General features: G+C 40.6%; 1 protein-coding gene across 11 annotated transcripts in view; it reads left to right on the top strand.

Moving 5' to 3' along the window:
- The window catches only part of ARHGAP32 (Rho GTPase activating protein 32), a 263,993-nt gene that overhangs the window by 99,806 nt on the left and 148,224 nt on the right, over window positions 1-15,963 (top strand). For all 11 annotated transcript variants that reach the window (XM_072884762.1, XM_072884764.1, XM_072884767.1 and 8 more), the window contains one exon: window positions 715-823. In XM_072884762.1, the coding sequence (XP_072740863.1) occupies window positions 716-823 (108 nt within the window). In that variant the 5' untranslated portion in view covers window position 715. The remainder of the gene's footprint in view (window positions 1-714; window positions 824-15,963) is intronic.

The following is a 15,963-nucleotide window of genomic DNA, read 5'->3' as shown; positions in this document are numbered from 1 at the left end:
CTGTAGCAGCACAACTGTCATGAGGATAGGCTGAGAAGCTTTTATGAATACTTTTTAAATTTTGACTTTGAGCCTCTGATTTCTGTGCAGGCTTGAAATATACTTCATAGGGTGTTTGAAAGACAGACGGCTCCTTATCTGAAGAAGGGTTTACCTTGATAAAATGAGACTGATTTGAGCGCATCCCTGCAGATTTGGGGTGGCTGAAGGTGCTCACCCTTCAGATAGGATCAGTAAGAACTGCGAGAGCTGATAGCTCAGGCCTTGGGATGTGAATTCAGGCTAAGATATGGAAACTGCTATCTCTGGTTTAGGCAAAACATGCAGTGACAACTAAGGGATCAACTGTGTGTATTTATTCTTATAAGGCTAACGTTGTTTGCCTGGGCAATATAAGCGATTTTTTGACATGGACTGAAACTTACTCCTCTCTATTTTTCTGTGTTTTAAGACTTGTAAAAAAGTTGTGCAGAGATTGTACAAAATTATCCATTGATTAGTTAGGAGGTGCAGATTTCTCTCCACCAGATTTATACTCTTGTCCTGCTTGTATAATGAGGAAGTAAGAGCAACTGAGAAGTCTGTAAGATTTCTGGATTTATAGAAGCATTTATGTTGTCATATGAGCCACATAACTGAGCACCATAGCAGACTGTGTGCACGATTACCCAGAAATTGTCACTGAGTATCAAACCTCTCTGTCCTCCTTTCCAGAATGATGAAGTCCTCTGTACATACAGAAGAAGATGACTTTGTGCCAGAGCTTCAGAGAAGCATCCATCCCCGAGAGAGGCCAGACTGGGAGGAGACTCTCAGCGCTATGGTAAAACACCTTGTTGCGTTTTCATTATGCATTATTTTCGGTTCTGAACAATCTACTCTTCTGGTTACGCATTGATTTATATTCCCTGAGTTTCAGATTTTTAAATGGATGGCATAGTACTTTCAACAAGTCCAAAATACTTTCCTTCCTCTGGCGGTTTGTCAAGGAGAGAGAGAAGGAGCATGCAGAACACTTCTGCCCTATTAATGTGTGCCCCAAAGCAAGTCTAGTGGCCAATTAAAAGGTCCATAATGTCACAACGATTTTCAGTCTGCATTAACCTCTTTTTCAGCAAGACTTTTGAGCATGAAGGGAACTTCTTGTAAAAACATGTTCTTTGAAGCATGCAGCACTGTGGAAGAATAAGATTTTAGCAAAATGCGGGCTAAGTCTACAGGAATAAAACCTCAGCCTGAAAGCTAACCTACTATCAGAGGGAATAGAAGTGCAGAAAAGCAACTGCAAAGGTGCTGTTCTCATGCTTACAGAAGGCACTACAAGTGGGCAGTGGGCCACAGGCAACTGTATTACTTTGATATATTTGTTTTCTTTTTAAATGGGTGAGTAAAATACCTGCAGTTCCACTTTCCCAAGTCCCTCTAGGATTTGCTGAGTTTGGAAGGTCGGATGTTATTTTATTAGCAGCCGAACAGGGCAATCTGATTAGGTGGTTTTGTGAAGTTATCTTACCTCTCAGAAGCTTGACCTGCCTTGTTTCAGTACAGGAATGTCTGGAAGTTGTATCTTGCTTGTTATTTTCAGATTTTCTAAATTGTCTCATTAGCATATTAAGCTGAAGAGGAAATTGCCTTCTGCCACAGACCTTGGATGGGGGGAAGGTCTGAATATTCCAGGACAGCACTGGTGCTCTTGAGGGGCTGGCAGTCCAGCAGCATGGCTAAGATTACTTACTGTGATGTGGCACCAGTGACAATTTTTCCCTCTCATTGGATCATGTGGCAGTGGCAGGGCTTCAGCCTGGAAAAGCCGTATGTTCTCTGCTCCTGGACTGCCAGCAGTGCAGCAGCAGCACGAGGGATGGGTTAGATTTAGCTGTACTGCAGAACAGTCAGATTCATCTGATGTATGGGGCTGAGGGATGTTCATCCCAGTGGATTATTTGAAGTTTAAAGCACCATTAATATCTGGCTGGGTCATGTGAAACAGATTTTGGATTAGCTGTTCTTTATACAACGTTCAGAAAATGTGTAGGTAATAAACACCCTACGAGCCAGGTATTTATTTTAATTTTAAACAGGGAACAGAGATAAGTGTTATGTTTTACTCTTTTAAAAGCATCATCAAACTCCATATAATACAATGATAATATTTTGTTCCAAACTGTATTTTCAAGCCAAAAAAACCAACCCAAAACGTAGGCTTCACCAGGGTTTTTGTCTGCTGGTATTTTCTGTGCTTGTCGCTCTGCTCGACTCCTTGCTTATCCCTGTTAATTTTGACTTTTTGCAATTGTCACTTCCGAAGTATGTTTTTTCTCATATGCGGATATTTTTTCCTTCTCTCCACCTTGGCCAGCAGTTCACACTGGTGCCGCCTGTTTGAGAGCACTGTCTGTTCTAATCAGCGTTATTCAGCCAGCGGTGCGTGCTCCCAGCCTCAGCGCAGGGTGCTTCTTAACACCCTGGAGCCAGGAGTCTTGTGTAAATCACTGCTTGACACCGTGCTGTCTGTAACCTCAAGGTGTGTCTCAGGAATGTGAGTCTGTAATTCAGTGTCTCCGCCTGTAGCACAAGTTAGCTGGCATACCTCATTTGTTATTTTTTTTCTTTCATTGTTGATTTACAGTGAAGGAAAGGTTCACCTGCTCTGGCTTGATACTTTCCCTCTTCTCATCAAGGCCGTTGTGCTCATGGACGTTGTTCGGTGTTCAGCTCTATACTGCAACCTACACGTATGCATAACGTTGCTCTCACTGTGCTAACTATTAATTCACTTTTTAGAACATGTCCTCTTGCTCTATGCCAGCAATATAAAAACTGAACAGTCCAGGTATCTATAAAAAAGAGATTTAGAGGGCGATGAACAAGAAAATTCACATCTGAGATTTGCTGCACAATGATTTGGTATGGTGAAGCACAGGGCTACATGTAAAGCTGCTGAACCTGTATTTATAATGGCTTGGATTTGTGCTTACAGTGTTGTTTTGACCTCATGGTCCTCTGAATGCATTGTAGATGGGTGGAAAAACCTCACTTGCTCATGTTTACTGTGTTGAGTGAATCACATTTCCACTTTCAACCTCTGCCTTATGTCCAATCAGAAGGTAATATTTACAAGATGTAAATATTTACAGGACGGTGTTCAACACTGTCATTTTCTATTCTCTGTTTAACCAGTACATCTACTATATTCTGTCTTTTTCCTGATCATTTTAAGCCTGAGATTTTTTTCCTTGCTCTTTTCCTTCATTTTGCATTTTTAGCAGCCTCTGGTTTAGCCTTTTCCCAGAGCACGCTCCTCACATGGTATGTGAGTTTCTCATAGTGGCATAATACATTTGATTTTTGGTTAGTAGTTGTTGAAGTTGCAGACTTCAGGTTTTGTTGTTCCTTGCTATTTCAGCCCCTGGGGAATGGAGGCTGCAGGGGCTTGGAGAAGTTGGGCGTAGCTGTGGTGTTCTCTACTCTCCATTGCTTCCCGTGGCAGACAGCTGGAGACCTAACTGGGTGCAAGGCTTTGTCTCTTTAAATGAATTTCACATTCTGCCAGGTGAGCAAATGCTGAGACTAGCGACACTACGGAGAGCTTGGGAAATTCTGACACAGTCGGCAGGCTGGTGACGCTTATTCATTTGTCTCTTGAACTTTGCCTTTGTACATGTTTTTGTACTTTGGGAAAAGGCGATTTATGCATTCACAGTTAGATGAACATACACAAGTCGTCCCTACTCTCCCTCTTCCCTTTTATCTGCAATATTATTTTGAAGTGCTTATTATTAATTTATATAAGTACTTTGTTTCCAGAGCTTTTTCTTAACAAAAAATAAACTAAAGGTCTTTCTAAATGTACGGAGGTGGAATGTCCTCCTATACTGTAAATATAAGGTAGGGCAGAAACTCTATTTTTAATATTTCTGTCATTGCCAGTTTATTGTGGTCACCTGAGTAGCTCTAGTCCTTTGTTTGATACTACTTTTATCGTCTTTTTGACGTTTATTATTTGTACTTTCACCTACTTTTTAAAACTGCTTGTTTCTTGTTTGTGGTTTAGCAGAAAGTCATGTGATTTTCTACTGGAGACCTGGTTTGTTTGGGTACTTCTGGTGGTTCTTGAAACTTCATAGCAGTTACGAAATCCTGTGCTATAGATTTGGAGAACGAGGCTGAATGAGCTGCAACACTAGATGGACAGACTTTACAGGAGTTAGATAATAAGACAGCTGCCTGAGTAGTCCTCAAGGACCGCTGTATTTTGTACACACACCCCCCCATGTTCGGTATTTTTAGAATTTGGTCATATTAGATATACTGTTTTTCTCACTGTCTCAGCCTCCTATTCCCACTGTGCTGCTGGCCTGCTGGGTAATAACCTTCACACATGCCGGTTTTTCCTTTCTCTGCTCCAGTTTGGAAAATGCAGTTGATGATATTGACTTTCTTTGTAGAACACTTGAGTTCTAGGGGTGAAAAGCCTTGTTTGAGCCAAGTAATATTGCGGTATATGGATTTTCTAACATTTCTCTGAGATGGTAATGATGTTTTAAAGGAAAGGAGTATCTTTTCCTTGTAAGGTCCTGAAGAGCGCTCTATTTCTATGTTAGAAGAAATGAAGTTGTGAAAGAGAGCCTTTATATAATATTTCTCATACGAGCCTACAAAACAGCTGTCCTCAGCCTGTCATTAACTTAAGCATAAATTGATATTTGTACTTAATATTACGTTTACCATGTGTTGTTGACCATCTGACTTGCTCTCAGCACCTCTTCATGAGTTCAGTAAGTTGCAATGTTTTCAAAGCAGTGTGCTAACAGCCTCTCCCCCCAGCAGGCCGGTGTGCTTACAGACGTGCACGCACACTCTATCCCCCTCGCCTTTTTGTTCCATTTGTCTAAATTTTTTTGGGAAGCAGCATTAAAATAGTGAGATAAATATAAAAATCTTTATATATGCACCCTGTTGAAATTGTGCTGTCACAGAAAGATACCACCTGAAGCTACATTAACCTGACGGGCACTGGAGATAAGGTGAATATACTCACTCCAAAGCTAGAAATAGGATTTCTTTTGCGTGTGTATATATATGTGTTTCTGAAAAGGTTGGTTTTTCTGCAGCATCTGCTGTTTCTTTCAGCTCTGGAAGCTTTCAAAATATGAGTCCCTAAAGCTGTGGTAGGTTTATTTACTGTGAGATTGTTTTTTCCATAGTGCCCTGAGCAAAAGAATACAGGTGATCATCCTGACACCTGGTCACGTCCTCCAGAGAATGTCCGCAGGGATTCCGTCATGAGTAGATCATGGCTGGAGGTGACTGAGAGTTCTTCACCTTGAGGAAACCAGCCTTTCCCACCCCGGTGCACCTCTGAATGGTAGCTTTTAGGATCTAGAAGTATGATTGTCCCTAATGAGGTTATTGAGATGATAGCTGTAGTATCCCTAATGTTACTAGTTTATCACCAGGTTGCCTAGAAAAGGTGGATGCAGGAACCTCTAAATTACTGATGGGAAACCATCATGAGTCCTTGAATTTGTCAACTGCATAAGCGAACAAGGGGGCAGGTAGTTGGCAGTTGGTACACATCATCTTTTTTGGCTTATGCTGGTGGAATTTTCTTAGGAAAAATACAAGCCTACAAATGTGTTAGAAAGGCACAGAGGTTAGACCCTGTCCTATGAAGTCCCTGGAATAATCTTAGTTCTTATATCAGGTCAGATGGATTCTGAGATCTGTAGTATTTTCAGCATTTGATAACTAGATAAGGTAATGTGCCATGGCTTCTGAAGGTAATAAGGGCTTTTTAATGAGACCTCAATATATCACTGTTAAATCTGGGACATGAGTGAGGAGAAAACTATTTTTAAATGCAATTTATAAAAGTGTGTAGAGATTAGCGAATTGTAAAGGTTTAAAGAAAGATTTCACTCTCCTTAGTGCAGGGTTTGTTTCTCATTCTTTGTACAGCACTTAGCCCCGTGCTGCCCCAGATCTTCATTGTGGCTTCTGCAAGAATAGATGCAAAAAATAGGAGTACATAGGGTTTTTTTTTAAATTATTTTTGTTTCTTTGGTTGGTTTTTAATTCAAAAAACATCAGGCATGTTTCTGAGTACGTCAGTTCTGACCCAAGCTAACATGAATACTTTCAGGAACTGTGGCAAAATCTGAAGAACAAGGGAGTGTGTTGACTCGCTTGGCCCTGTCAACTATGGTGATTCCCAAAAAGGTGGTTACTGAAATGGTCTCGTTTCAGCAACAGACATATATAGGTATAATATCCTTTAACACATAAAAGCTGACATTTTGGACTTTTTAATCCTGTGGTTTACAGCATTTCATGCTTTGTATGCGTATGAACCAACACCAGAATTTTACAGCTGGCTGTCTGGTTGTGAGCTCTTAAGTAAGCGTGCAGACAGTTTTGTTAGGCTGATCCTTTTTTCAGATGGGTTATATGCTGTAGACTTCTTTGGAAGAAAGAGTGCTTTTGAACTCTGAATGCCTACCTGCAGGTTCTTTTTAAAAATCCAAAGTTTTAAGCTTTCAAGTGCAAGGGAAAGTTTTAGTAGATAGGAAGCTGAAATTCTGTTTTTTCTGTTGTTTTTTGAACGACTTGGAAAAGTCAATAGAAATGGACTTTAGATATTTCTTCACCTAGATGCTCCAGCAGTTGGCTTCTGGCTCTAAGTCTTAAGAGCCATTGTGTTTCTTAAATGCTATGGAAAATATTACCTGAAAGTTTGGAGGTTATTTTGTGCTGGTGAAGGCTCTCAGGCTTTTGACTTGCCTGGATTAGTAAGTCTTTTGTTAATCTTGCAGAAACCATAGTATGTCTTCTCTATCCAGCACTCGGCAGCGTTTTTGTGTGAATCGCTGCAGCTTAGACTGTGTAGCAGATAGGTCACAGGGCGCCGTTTGTAACAAAGATAACGATGGGACAGAAATGGGATTTCAGCTAGTGTGGACAATATAGGCGTTGATATGAGATAAATGTTTCATACAGCACACCAAGCAGTCATCAGGCTGTAATAATATTTTGGTCAAAACAGTTCTGGTCTGGCATTGCACCAGTAACCTATATTTCATTTTCCATTCACATAACTTGTTTTCCTTGTTATTGCTGCATGAATCAAGTATTTTTTCCCTCGTTAAGCTTTTGGCAAGGTCTTATACTGTTGTGTATGGTGCTTTCGCTCCCTCTCCCTCTTGGTTAGAGAGTCATTTTTATTTCACAGGCTAACTCCCAGCATGAAGCTTGTCCCTGAGAATCTTTGGAAATTGGGACAATCACTTAATTGGCACATTGGCTTCCATTTGGGTTTGCCAATTAAATGAGTCTAATTAAACCAGAATGGATACCGTATTTTTGGCAGTAAGTATTAATTTATAGCAATCATTTAATTTTCATTGGCAATGCTGTAGAAGCAATTGTTTCTAGTTACATTTACTTTCTTTACAGTGTATGCAGTCTTGCAGTACAGTGTTGATCCAGGAGAAAGAAATTACATTTTCTAAATTTCCATTTTAAAATCTGTTTATATGCAACATTTAGCAAAGAAGGAGTGATCTAGAGTTTGCCAAGGTTGGATCAATAAAGTTTGTTGTTCACCGTGATCACCAGTAATTGACCCTGATTTTGATTCAAAGTGAATCTGATGCACATCAGTAAATACAGTGTCTTGCTAAGCGAAATGTTTGGGTCATGTAGTTACATGCCACCACTAGTATTTCTTCTTTTATGGTCGTAGAGGATAACAGCAATTAAAAAGATAAAGATGGCACTGGAGTGTAATGGCTAATTTTTTGAATGCTCCCAGTAGCCCTCTGCCAAATTACATAAGTGTAGGTAGGCATAAACATGCATTAATGTACATTAGGCACTTAAGGCTGGGTTTACTAAGGCATTAGGGAGCCTGAGTGCCTCTGTTTATCATACTGTGAGTAAATCACTGGGCTCAGCGGTGTATGTGGTATCAGTAGCAGCGGTGCAGCAATTGCGTGGTCTGTGAATGACCAGTCTGAACTTCTTGCGTTTCAGGTTATAGAATTTTAGGTTCAGTTTCAGACAGTTTAATATCCCAGTATCTTTTATAATTATCACCCATTTTAGATTTGATTGGGCTCAGACAAGCTGCCTGTTGGTGACGGCATGGCGATGCTGTTCTGATGGCTGGTGCGGGTGATGCTGTTGTAATTAGCCCAGGTTATTCACCAGTTTAAATTCTGAGAGGCAGTAGGAGATGAGCTCTGAGGACTGGATTACATTGTCATGACCCTCCGCCACTTTTCCTCCCACCCTATTCCAAAGATCATCTCTTTTACGCGTGTTTTCTTGTCATAGTATAAGAAATGCCACATTTGTTTGAAAACTACTTATTTGGGAGATGAAACTTATAATTGATTTATCTGTCAATCACTTTTCCCTAGTCCCAGCTGCTTAAAAGTAAGATGGAATGTCCAGGAAAGCAAAGGAGTCTCTTATTTATAAGTGGTTGTTTTGGGTTGGGTTTTTTTTAAATCAGTATTCATTGCTTCTCAGTTACCATAATGCAAAAAAAAGACGGAACAGTTTTTGAAGGGTTGTCAATAGATTGCTCATCTATCCCCTTCCATTCCCCACCCCCAAGTTAACACCAAGAGACAAACAAAACACGTCAGAGTATATATTGTCTTGCTGAAGGTTGTAGGCATTAATTTTTTTGCCATGATTCAACCTTCTTAATTACAAGGTGATGAATTATTCCCTGAAAATGTTGGTAATCTTTAGCCTGATTTTTTTTATGTAAATCATTCCATACAGTTCTGCCTTGCTGCATTTATGTTGGTCACTGCTGCATCGGTGTAGGTCTGCGTGATGTTTGTTGGTATTTGATCAAATACCGTGGTTGCTAGGGCACAGATGATTCTGACTGCAAAACCTGATGTTTTTGCACTGGTAGTCTTAACACTTCATCTTTGCTTTAGGGTTGTTCCATGAAAATTTGTGATGGATGCTGTAGGGGCTTGCTACAAGTGCTTTTTCCATCAAGTAAGGCTTTAAATTTTTTCTCTGCCTGGAAGGTAGTGTGTCTCAGTTAATTTTCCTCAGCCAGCGTAGGATCCATAGGATTGTGGTCGTGACCTGATTATGTGAGGATGTGCGACCTCCTTTGAGTAGCCATCAGGGTTGGTTTGCCCAGTTTCAGACTGAAAATCACTGCTGTTCTCTGCAACATCGGCAAGTTTATCAACTCACGGTATCCACGTGGGACTGGATGTGGTCTTCAGTGGGTTCAAAGTACGCCAGGCTTCTCTATTGCAGAAATCCACTTTAAGACGTTTCTGTCTTTGATTATTTCTTCCCACCTCCCGTGCTACAGAGGGCTGTCTCAGAACAGTTACGGTGAGAGAGTTTCTCGGATGAAGAGCTGGGAAGTGAATCACTGAGCTAATCTCATTTTAAAATAATCCCCCAAAATAAGTTCAGCTTTCCTCTTTAATTTGGGTTGTTTCAGGGACTTGTACTGTAGCCCCTAGAACAGTAGCAGCTGCAATGAGAGGAAGTAGGAGAGAGTAACCTGGGGCTGAAGGATTGGGGTGGGAGTTTAAAAAAAATTGGCTTTACCTCTTCAAGCGAGGCTATCATGAAACTGTGCCCTCAGGCTAACAGTCCTCCTGATGCGCCTTCCGTTTCACAGAGTGTAAAAGAAGTTTTAGGGTCTGTGTGTTCTCGATTTGCTCTGTGGCTTGTACTGCAAGCAAATATTTTCAGCTTGAAAACATCTGAAGTGGCTCTTCGGGATGGTTGCAGAATCCAAAGTTTTAACTGTTGATTCTTGCTTTGTGGCACAACATTTTTCCCTGTATTTGTATATGGCTACCTGACTGCTCTTGGTTTCTTAGTCTGAATGGATAGTCTGGTCTGTTACAGTTGCCCACATGTGTAGGAATGTCTTCTTGATTCATTTTGGTTTTTTCTCTGTGCATGTGTTTTTGCTTTTATACCTCAGCCTCTGTTTTTTTTCCTTAAGTATTGACCTTCAGGGAAAAAAAAATCCCTTGGTTTTAGCTAACAATTACAAGAATGCAAGAAAACATCCTTGGAGGATGAAGGTGCTCGCCATCAGTTTCTGCAGAGTTCATGTTCTTGGTGATGTGAGGAAGAGGTCGTCGTTCACCTTCCTGATTTTGCTGACCAGTAACACGGAAAGCCCTTTCTGCAGCTCTTGCAGCGCATACATCGAGTGTCCTGTTCTGACCTCACCTGAGTGACTTCAGGTCCTTGCTGGAGAGCACTGTCACCTCAGATTTGCCAGCGTAAATGCCTGTGTCATCTTTCCTAACCTGGCTCAGAGAATGGGCTCCTGGAGGCTGAGCAGGGTTTTTGAACAGTTGGTCAGGAAGGCAGATTTAAGGAATCCTGCCCAGTTATCGTGACCGGCAGCTGGAGGCTGCTTCAGCGGCTCAGCCAGAATGGGGTGTGTGATCACAGGCCAAGCTTTCCCGGATAACACTTGGACAAAGTTAATGAACTGACTCTTTTGTTCTGTTGTTCAGAAGTTTATGGGCAGCTTATGGTATAAATTGCATGTTACAAGTAGACACATTCTTCACGTTACTGTGTTATTATAAGGGTTTGGAAAATTAGTGTATCATATACCAGTTATGTATTTTCTGCCATTGGAACCAGCTCTCTCTATAAACAAAAAGCTGAATCCAGGTTGGCTTTGCATGCATAAATATAAATTCATGTTAACTCTACTGACTCAGATGTTGGGGTTAAATGTCAAACTGCTGTTTTTTCCACCTTCCCAATCTTTCTTCTACTGCACTGGGGAAAATTCTTTAGTTTCTAAGCCGATTTATACCTATAACATAACATAACATTGTTATTTGCATAATCACTGGATATGGCCAGGGGACTTAGCAGAGAGGTATTTGCTAGTTTCAGGCTGAATTCATCTCTGTAGTTTTTTGTGTGATGAGAAATTGCTTTCTACCATAACAACCCAAAGCTCCACTTGTCCTTTTATAACTAAGCCATGATTAGGACCCCCTCCTCCCTCTGTGAAACAATAGACTGTAGAAATTGGGCAACAAACAGGGTCTGGGATTTTGGGGGTCTTTTTTTTTTTAGCCAACAAGGAACTGGAATCGAAGTATTGTGCTCATTGGATGTTCTATTTTCTGTGTCTTTTTTCTAAAATTTATTTTGTAGGCTGTGCAGAAGGACTCTAACCCTGGCTGCCTTTCCCACGCATATTGTATGTGGGATTTTTGTTCTTAAAGAAAGTACATTCCTTAGCCAGTATGCTGTTATGTGAGGCTATGTACTGTACCGCTGCGGCTCCCTGGGCTGAGATCTTTGTGAATGGTAATAAGGCGATCTCACTGCTGCTTCACTATAGCTATGTCAAATCCGAACTTAAAGCTGTCAGGGACTTATCATGCTAATGTTGTCCTCAGTAGCTAACCATTCATTTTTGCTTGGTGCATCCATTTTTGTCTCGAAAACAAATGATAGCTATGAAAGAAAATACAAGTGTGGGACTGTTTTGCTGGAAATAACTAACCATCCTTTGGGTGCATTTGATTCATCTGCAGAGAATCAGTGCGAGTCCATGCATCTCTTTAAGCCTCACTTAGGAAATGTTGTCATGACATAAAATCAGCCTGCTTTACAGAGGTGGATTTTGGTCACAGTGACAATAATACTGCCAAAGTAGGTTCATACAGCTGCCAAGCTCCTTACTCTGTGTCTCGGCTTCCACTTACCAAATTAGTTGTTTTACATGTGAGCTGGAGATGGTTTTACCCACGTATCTGTGAGCTAGCCAACTTTATTTGAAAACACAGTAGATGAAGAGTTAAGAATTTGTTCTTTGTTCATTCCAGGCTGATCCTTTAAACGATGGTAAATGGATGCCCTGGACTAACTCCTCTATAATGCTAAGTCTCAGGAATGAGAGGTTTCACTTAATTTGCCAGCTCATGGCAATGCTTAAAAGTTTTTTTTCTTTTTCTTATTTTTTCCCCCTTTGGAGGGGAGAAGCTGGGAGTAGAAAAAACACATCCTGTGTGGTCTTTTGAAAGAGAAGAATTCACTGTTAACCATGCCACGCAATAAGTACTGGCTAGAACAATTCAGTGTTGACAGGGAATGTGGAAAATGGAATTAAAGTTCTAAACTCAAAAAATGGTACACATTAAAGTATTTTCTTTATTGAATGCAGATTTTTTAGACATGGGATTAAGAATGTGCATAGCCAGTATTCAGAGTTTCCCTACTGGAAGCACTTGTCATATTTGCAATGGCTTTCCTCTGTCACATTTCTCATTTACTGTGAGATTTTTAAAGCATGTGGAGAAAAGTTTCTCCACGTACCGCAATCCCCAAACTGAGAGCTAAATTAAAAAGTCAGTACTATCTCTAATTACTCCAGCCATTCTGGCCTTGAGCTATGCCTGCGCATAGGCCAGTCCTACAGCTATCCTTTGGCACATCAGAAAGGATGTTTCTCTTATCTTTGCAACGAGGGTCAAGAAGTTTGCACTAGGTAAGGAGCTAAGTGATGACTTCAATTTAAACAAAAATACTTTTATAAAATTTAAAAGGTTGAACTGTTTCTCATTCTGAAAACCATCTTTGTGCTTTCCTGTTGGGTCTCAAAGCTGTTTCTTTGCACACAGTGGCTTGGATTGCTGTAATCAGAGTATGCTAGACCCTTGCACTCTCAAAGGTAAAGTTTATCCGATGCCTTGCTCCTTTCTGAGCGAGGGCGTGTAGCCAGCTTCTGCAAATATCGATGGGTACACAGGCCTCTTGGGTACGTGAACAGGAGCTTGTCCTTGGTTTGCAGCTTTGCAGACACTCGAGGTGGTTATTAAATGTGCCAGTGCTGCGCTCTGCTGATCAGACCGTGAACAGCACGGATATTAATTCTTAAGATGGTCAATTGTGAAATGCAGAGTTGGAGCGGGGGTATTTCTTTTTGTTTTTTACTTCTTTGGTAAAGCTGCTGTAGTATAATGAGTAGATACTTTTCTTCAAGCTGAGATTGCTGGACCTGGGTACATAAACTAGATGCAATTGCTTCTTCATTTTAAATGCCTCCAAATATCTTAAGCAGCTCTGAAAAATGTAGCTGAAATGTGTTAAAGTGACACAAACATCCTGTATGAAAATACTTAGGAAGCTCATTTGCGTCCACTAAATGAATCAACGGACAGTGGTACTATGAAGAACTTGGCAAATACTTGCATTTCCATGCTATTGCCACTGTACCTCTGACATATTTGGATGAATGTTGTATCTTCATCAATTACCGTACATTTCTTCCACTCAAAAAAGTGACCCAGTTACAGCCTTCCTGTGCTCAGGTACATTTTAATCCTTTTAGGGGATAGTGCTTGGGCAGATAAATGCTGCAAAACTGGGACCTTTCATTTGGAGTTATATGTAGTAGCTTGGACGTGGTGACTTTCAGTTTAGTAAAAGCATTTTTCCTTTGCTTTGTTGATTTATTTATTGTGGAGAACCAGAATAGTTGTTACAACATATAAAGTGAGAGTAGAGAGAGCTTTCTTTCCCTGGAGTATGTTAGTGGCCGTGGAATATGAAGCTGAGATGAACCACATTTGTTCTTTCATTGTGCTTCAGGCTTACTCTTGAGCAGTAATTGGTAAAAGCAGGATGGTGCTAATGGAGCTATCATCTTTTACCTTGTAGTGATTTTTGTAGGGGATTTTTGTAGGACAGTTTCTTTTTAACGTTGCAAAGTAAGCTCTGCAAAGAAGCTGATGCCAAGCCAGCTTTGTGTAGCTAGTTGGTACCCAAGATTTGGAATAGCTGTCGATGTCCTTGTGCATGAACACCCACTTCAGGTATCGAACTCTGTATACTGGCCGCTTCAGTTTATCCTCTCGCTCAAGTTAAGTAGACCATTACTCACCACAGAGTAATGACTTCTACTGAAGCAACATTTCTGTTTCCTGCTGTTCTTCAGTGAAGAAGTAAAACTCTAACAAAGCTTGGGTTTTTTGGAAAGCTCTGGGAGGTTTTGTCTTCTCCCCACCCCTTTTTTTTCCCTCCAAGAAAATCGAGGGGAAATGAAGATGATGTAAAGGAAAGACTGTCATGGAAACCAACTAGCATTTTGAATCAGCTCTGCCACTTTTAGAAACAAGGCCGTGTGCTGAAAGAATCCAGAGCAATCTGGTCCCTCCAAAATGGTTTTGGTGAGATACTGATGGTAGGAAGATCCAGAAATGTTACTGCCTGTCTAATAGTTATTCTTGCTTTGTGTTAACCTTGGATTAAGAGTACATTTCCGCCTTCAGAAATCCCACTCGAATTCAATAGTCTGGGTACGTGCTGACCTGTCAAATCTTGCGTTGTATCCCTTCCTGTACATGGTACCTCCTCAGGGGTTTTATAGTAGTATTGTGGAAAACCAGTTCACCAGGTATGGGATTCTGAGCTTGGTGGGACTCCATCCTTTCTTCTCTTCTTGTGCATCCCGGTGTAAGTCTGGCAGTAGGAGGAGGAGCACGGGTTTTGCAGAGGTTCGATATTCTCTCCTATTGAGGATACCAAGGTGGAAGCTTTATCACATCATGCTCACTGGACTGTTTTCTTCAATTTTAAGTGTATTTTCAAATTGTGTTATGTTTCTCAGATGTGAGGGAGACGGGTTGACGTGTTTTCTGATAAATGCAGTGAGACATTTAGAAGAAAATCCTTTCATATTATGCAGTGGAGTTGTTAGATATAAAATATTTATGACTAAGGTTTTGTGTGCTAGAGAACGCAAAGCTGAAGTTTTCTAAATCATGTCTATAAATATAAAGACCAAAAATTTCAAACTTGGATGCTTCAAGCTGGACACTCTGATTTGTAAGAGCTCTCAGATTCCCAGTTTGTTCAGCAGCAACACCTGAAAATTGCACAAGTGATGTAGGTGCTTCAGGGGTCCTCCTGATACCCACCAAGCAAACGGCTGTGATGATTTAAAAATGGCATGGCCGTCCATCGGGGAGTGGGACAGACAGGCGTTCTCCCAAAATTGCTTAGAGCAAACATTTTAGTGGTATCTACCTGCCTCGCATTTGATGCATCTGTTACAAAAAACTGAAGTTCTCAAATATTGTCCCAACTGCTACTAATATAAGTGTAGTCTTTAGTGGCCTTTCGGTAGGAGATATCTTGGTTCGGGGGAGACTGGTGTTGCTCAAAAGCCTTCCACTGAAATGTAGGAGGACTGAGGATCCTGATAAAGTCAATTGACTGCGTTCTGGATCGAGTCCTAATTTGTTTACCCAGTTTTGGACCAAAGCAGATTGATGCAGCAGTGACAGTAAGCTGTGAAAATTGGACTAAATAATTTGCATAGACAGATTTGCTATGCAATTGCTAGGTTTCCACAGAACAGCGATGCATAGAAAATAGGGAAGTGAGAAGCAACCGGTGATGCTAGCGAGCTAATTTTCAGATGTAAATAATTCAACTGTTTCAAAATGATTTTTAAAATTAAATTACTGTGACACAAAGCACAAAAGATGACAAATCTCATTTGGAGTGTTTTGTTTGTATTTTGAGAGGAGGGTGATCTAGGGTGACATTTTGCATGCCAGGTTTTGGATCAAAACAGGTACAAACTAGTGGTGACTAAAGTGTGCTTTTATGTAGCTATGTATTTTGGTTTAAATGGAAAGTAGTTGCAGTTTATTTTGCAGTAATATGGTTTCTGAAATTGCAATAAGATTCTTTTTTGCTTATCTATCTATTCCCCAAGTTTTTTCTGGTGTTAGTACCTCATACTAAATATTTTAGCTTGCATAAGATTGCCATTCTGCCCTTTTTCCTCAACTGTGAGACTTATGAGAGATTGTTGTTCTGCAGCAGAGTCCAAAGAGCTCAGATCTAATTGGAAAAGCAACCAAAGTTAATTACTGTATTGCATCTCATTGTAGTCCATTTAATGGGTAC

Source organism: Ciconia boyciana, chromosome 20 (genome assembly GCF_034638445.1).
Source record: "Ciconia boyciana chromosome 20, ASM3463844v1, whole genome shotgun sequence".
In the NCBI taxonomy this organism is placed as follows: domain Eukaryota; kingdom Metazoa; phylum Chordata; class Aves; order Ciconiiformes; family Ciconiidae; genus Ciconia; species Ciconia boyciana.
The sequence above is the reverse complement of the archived record's forward strand: the minus strand, read 5'-3'. Positions and strand labels throughout refer to the sequence as shown.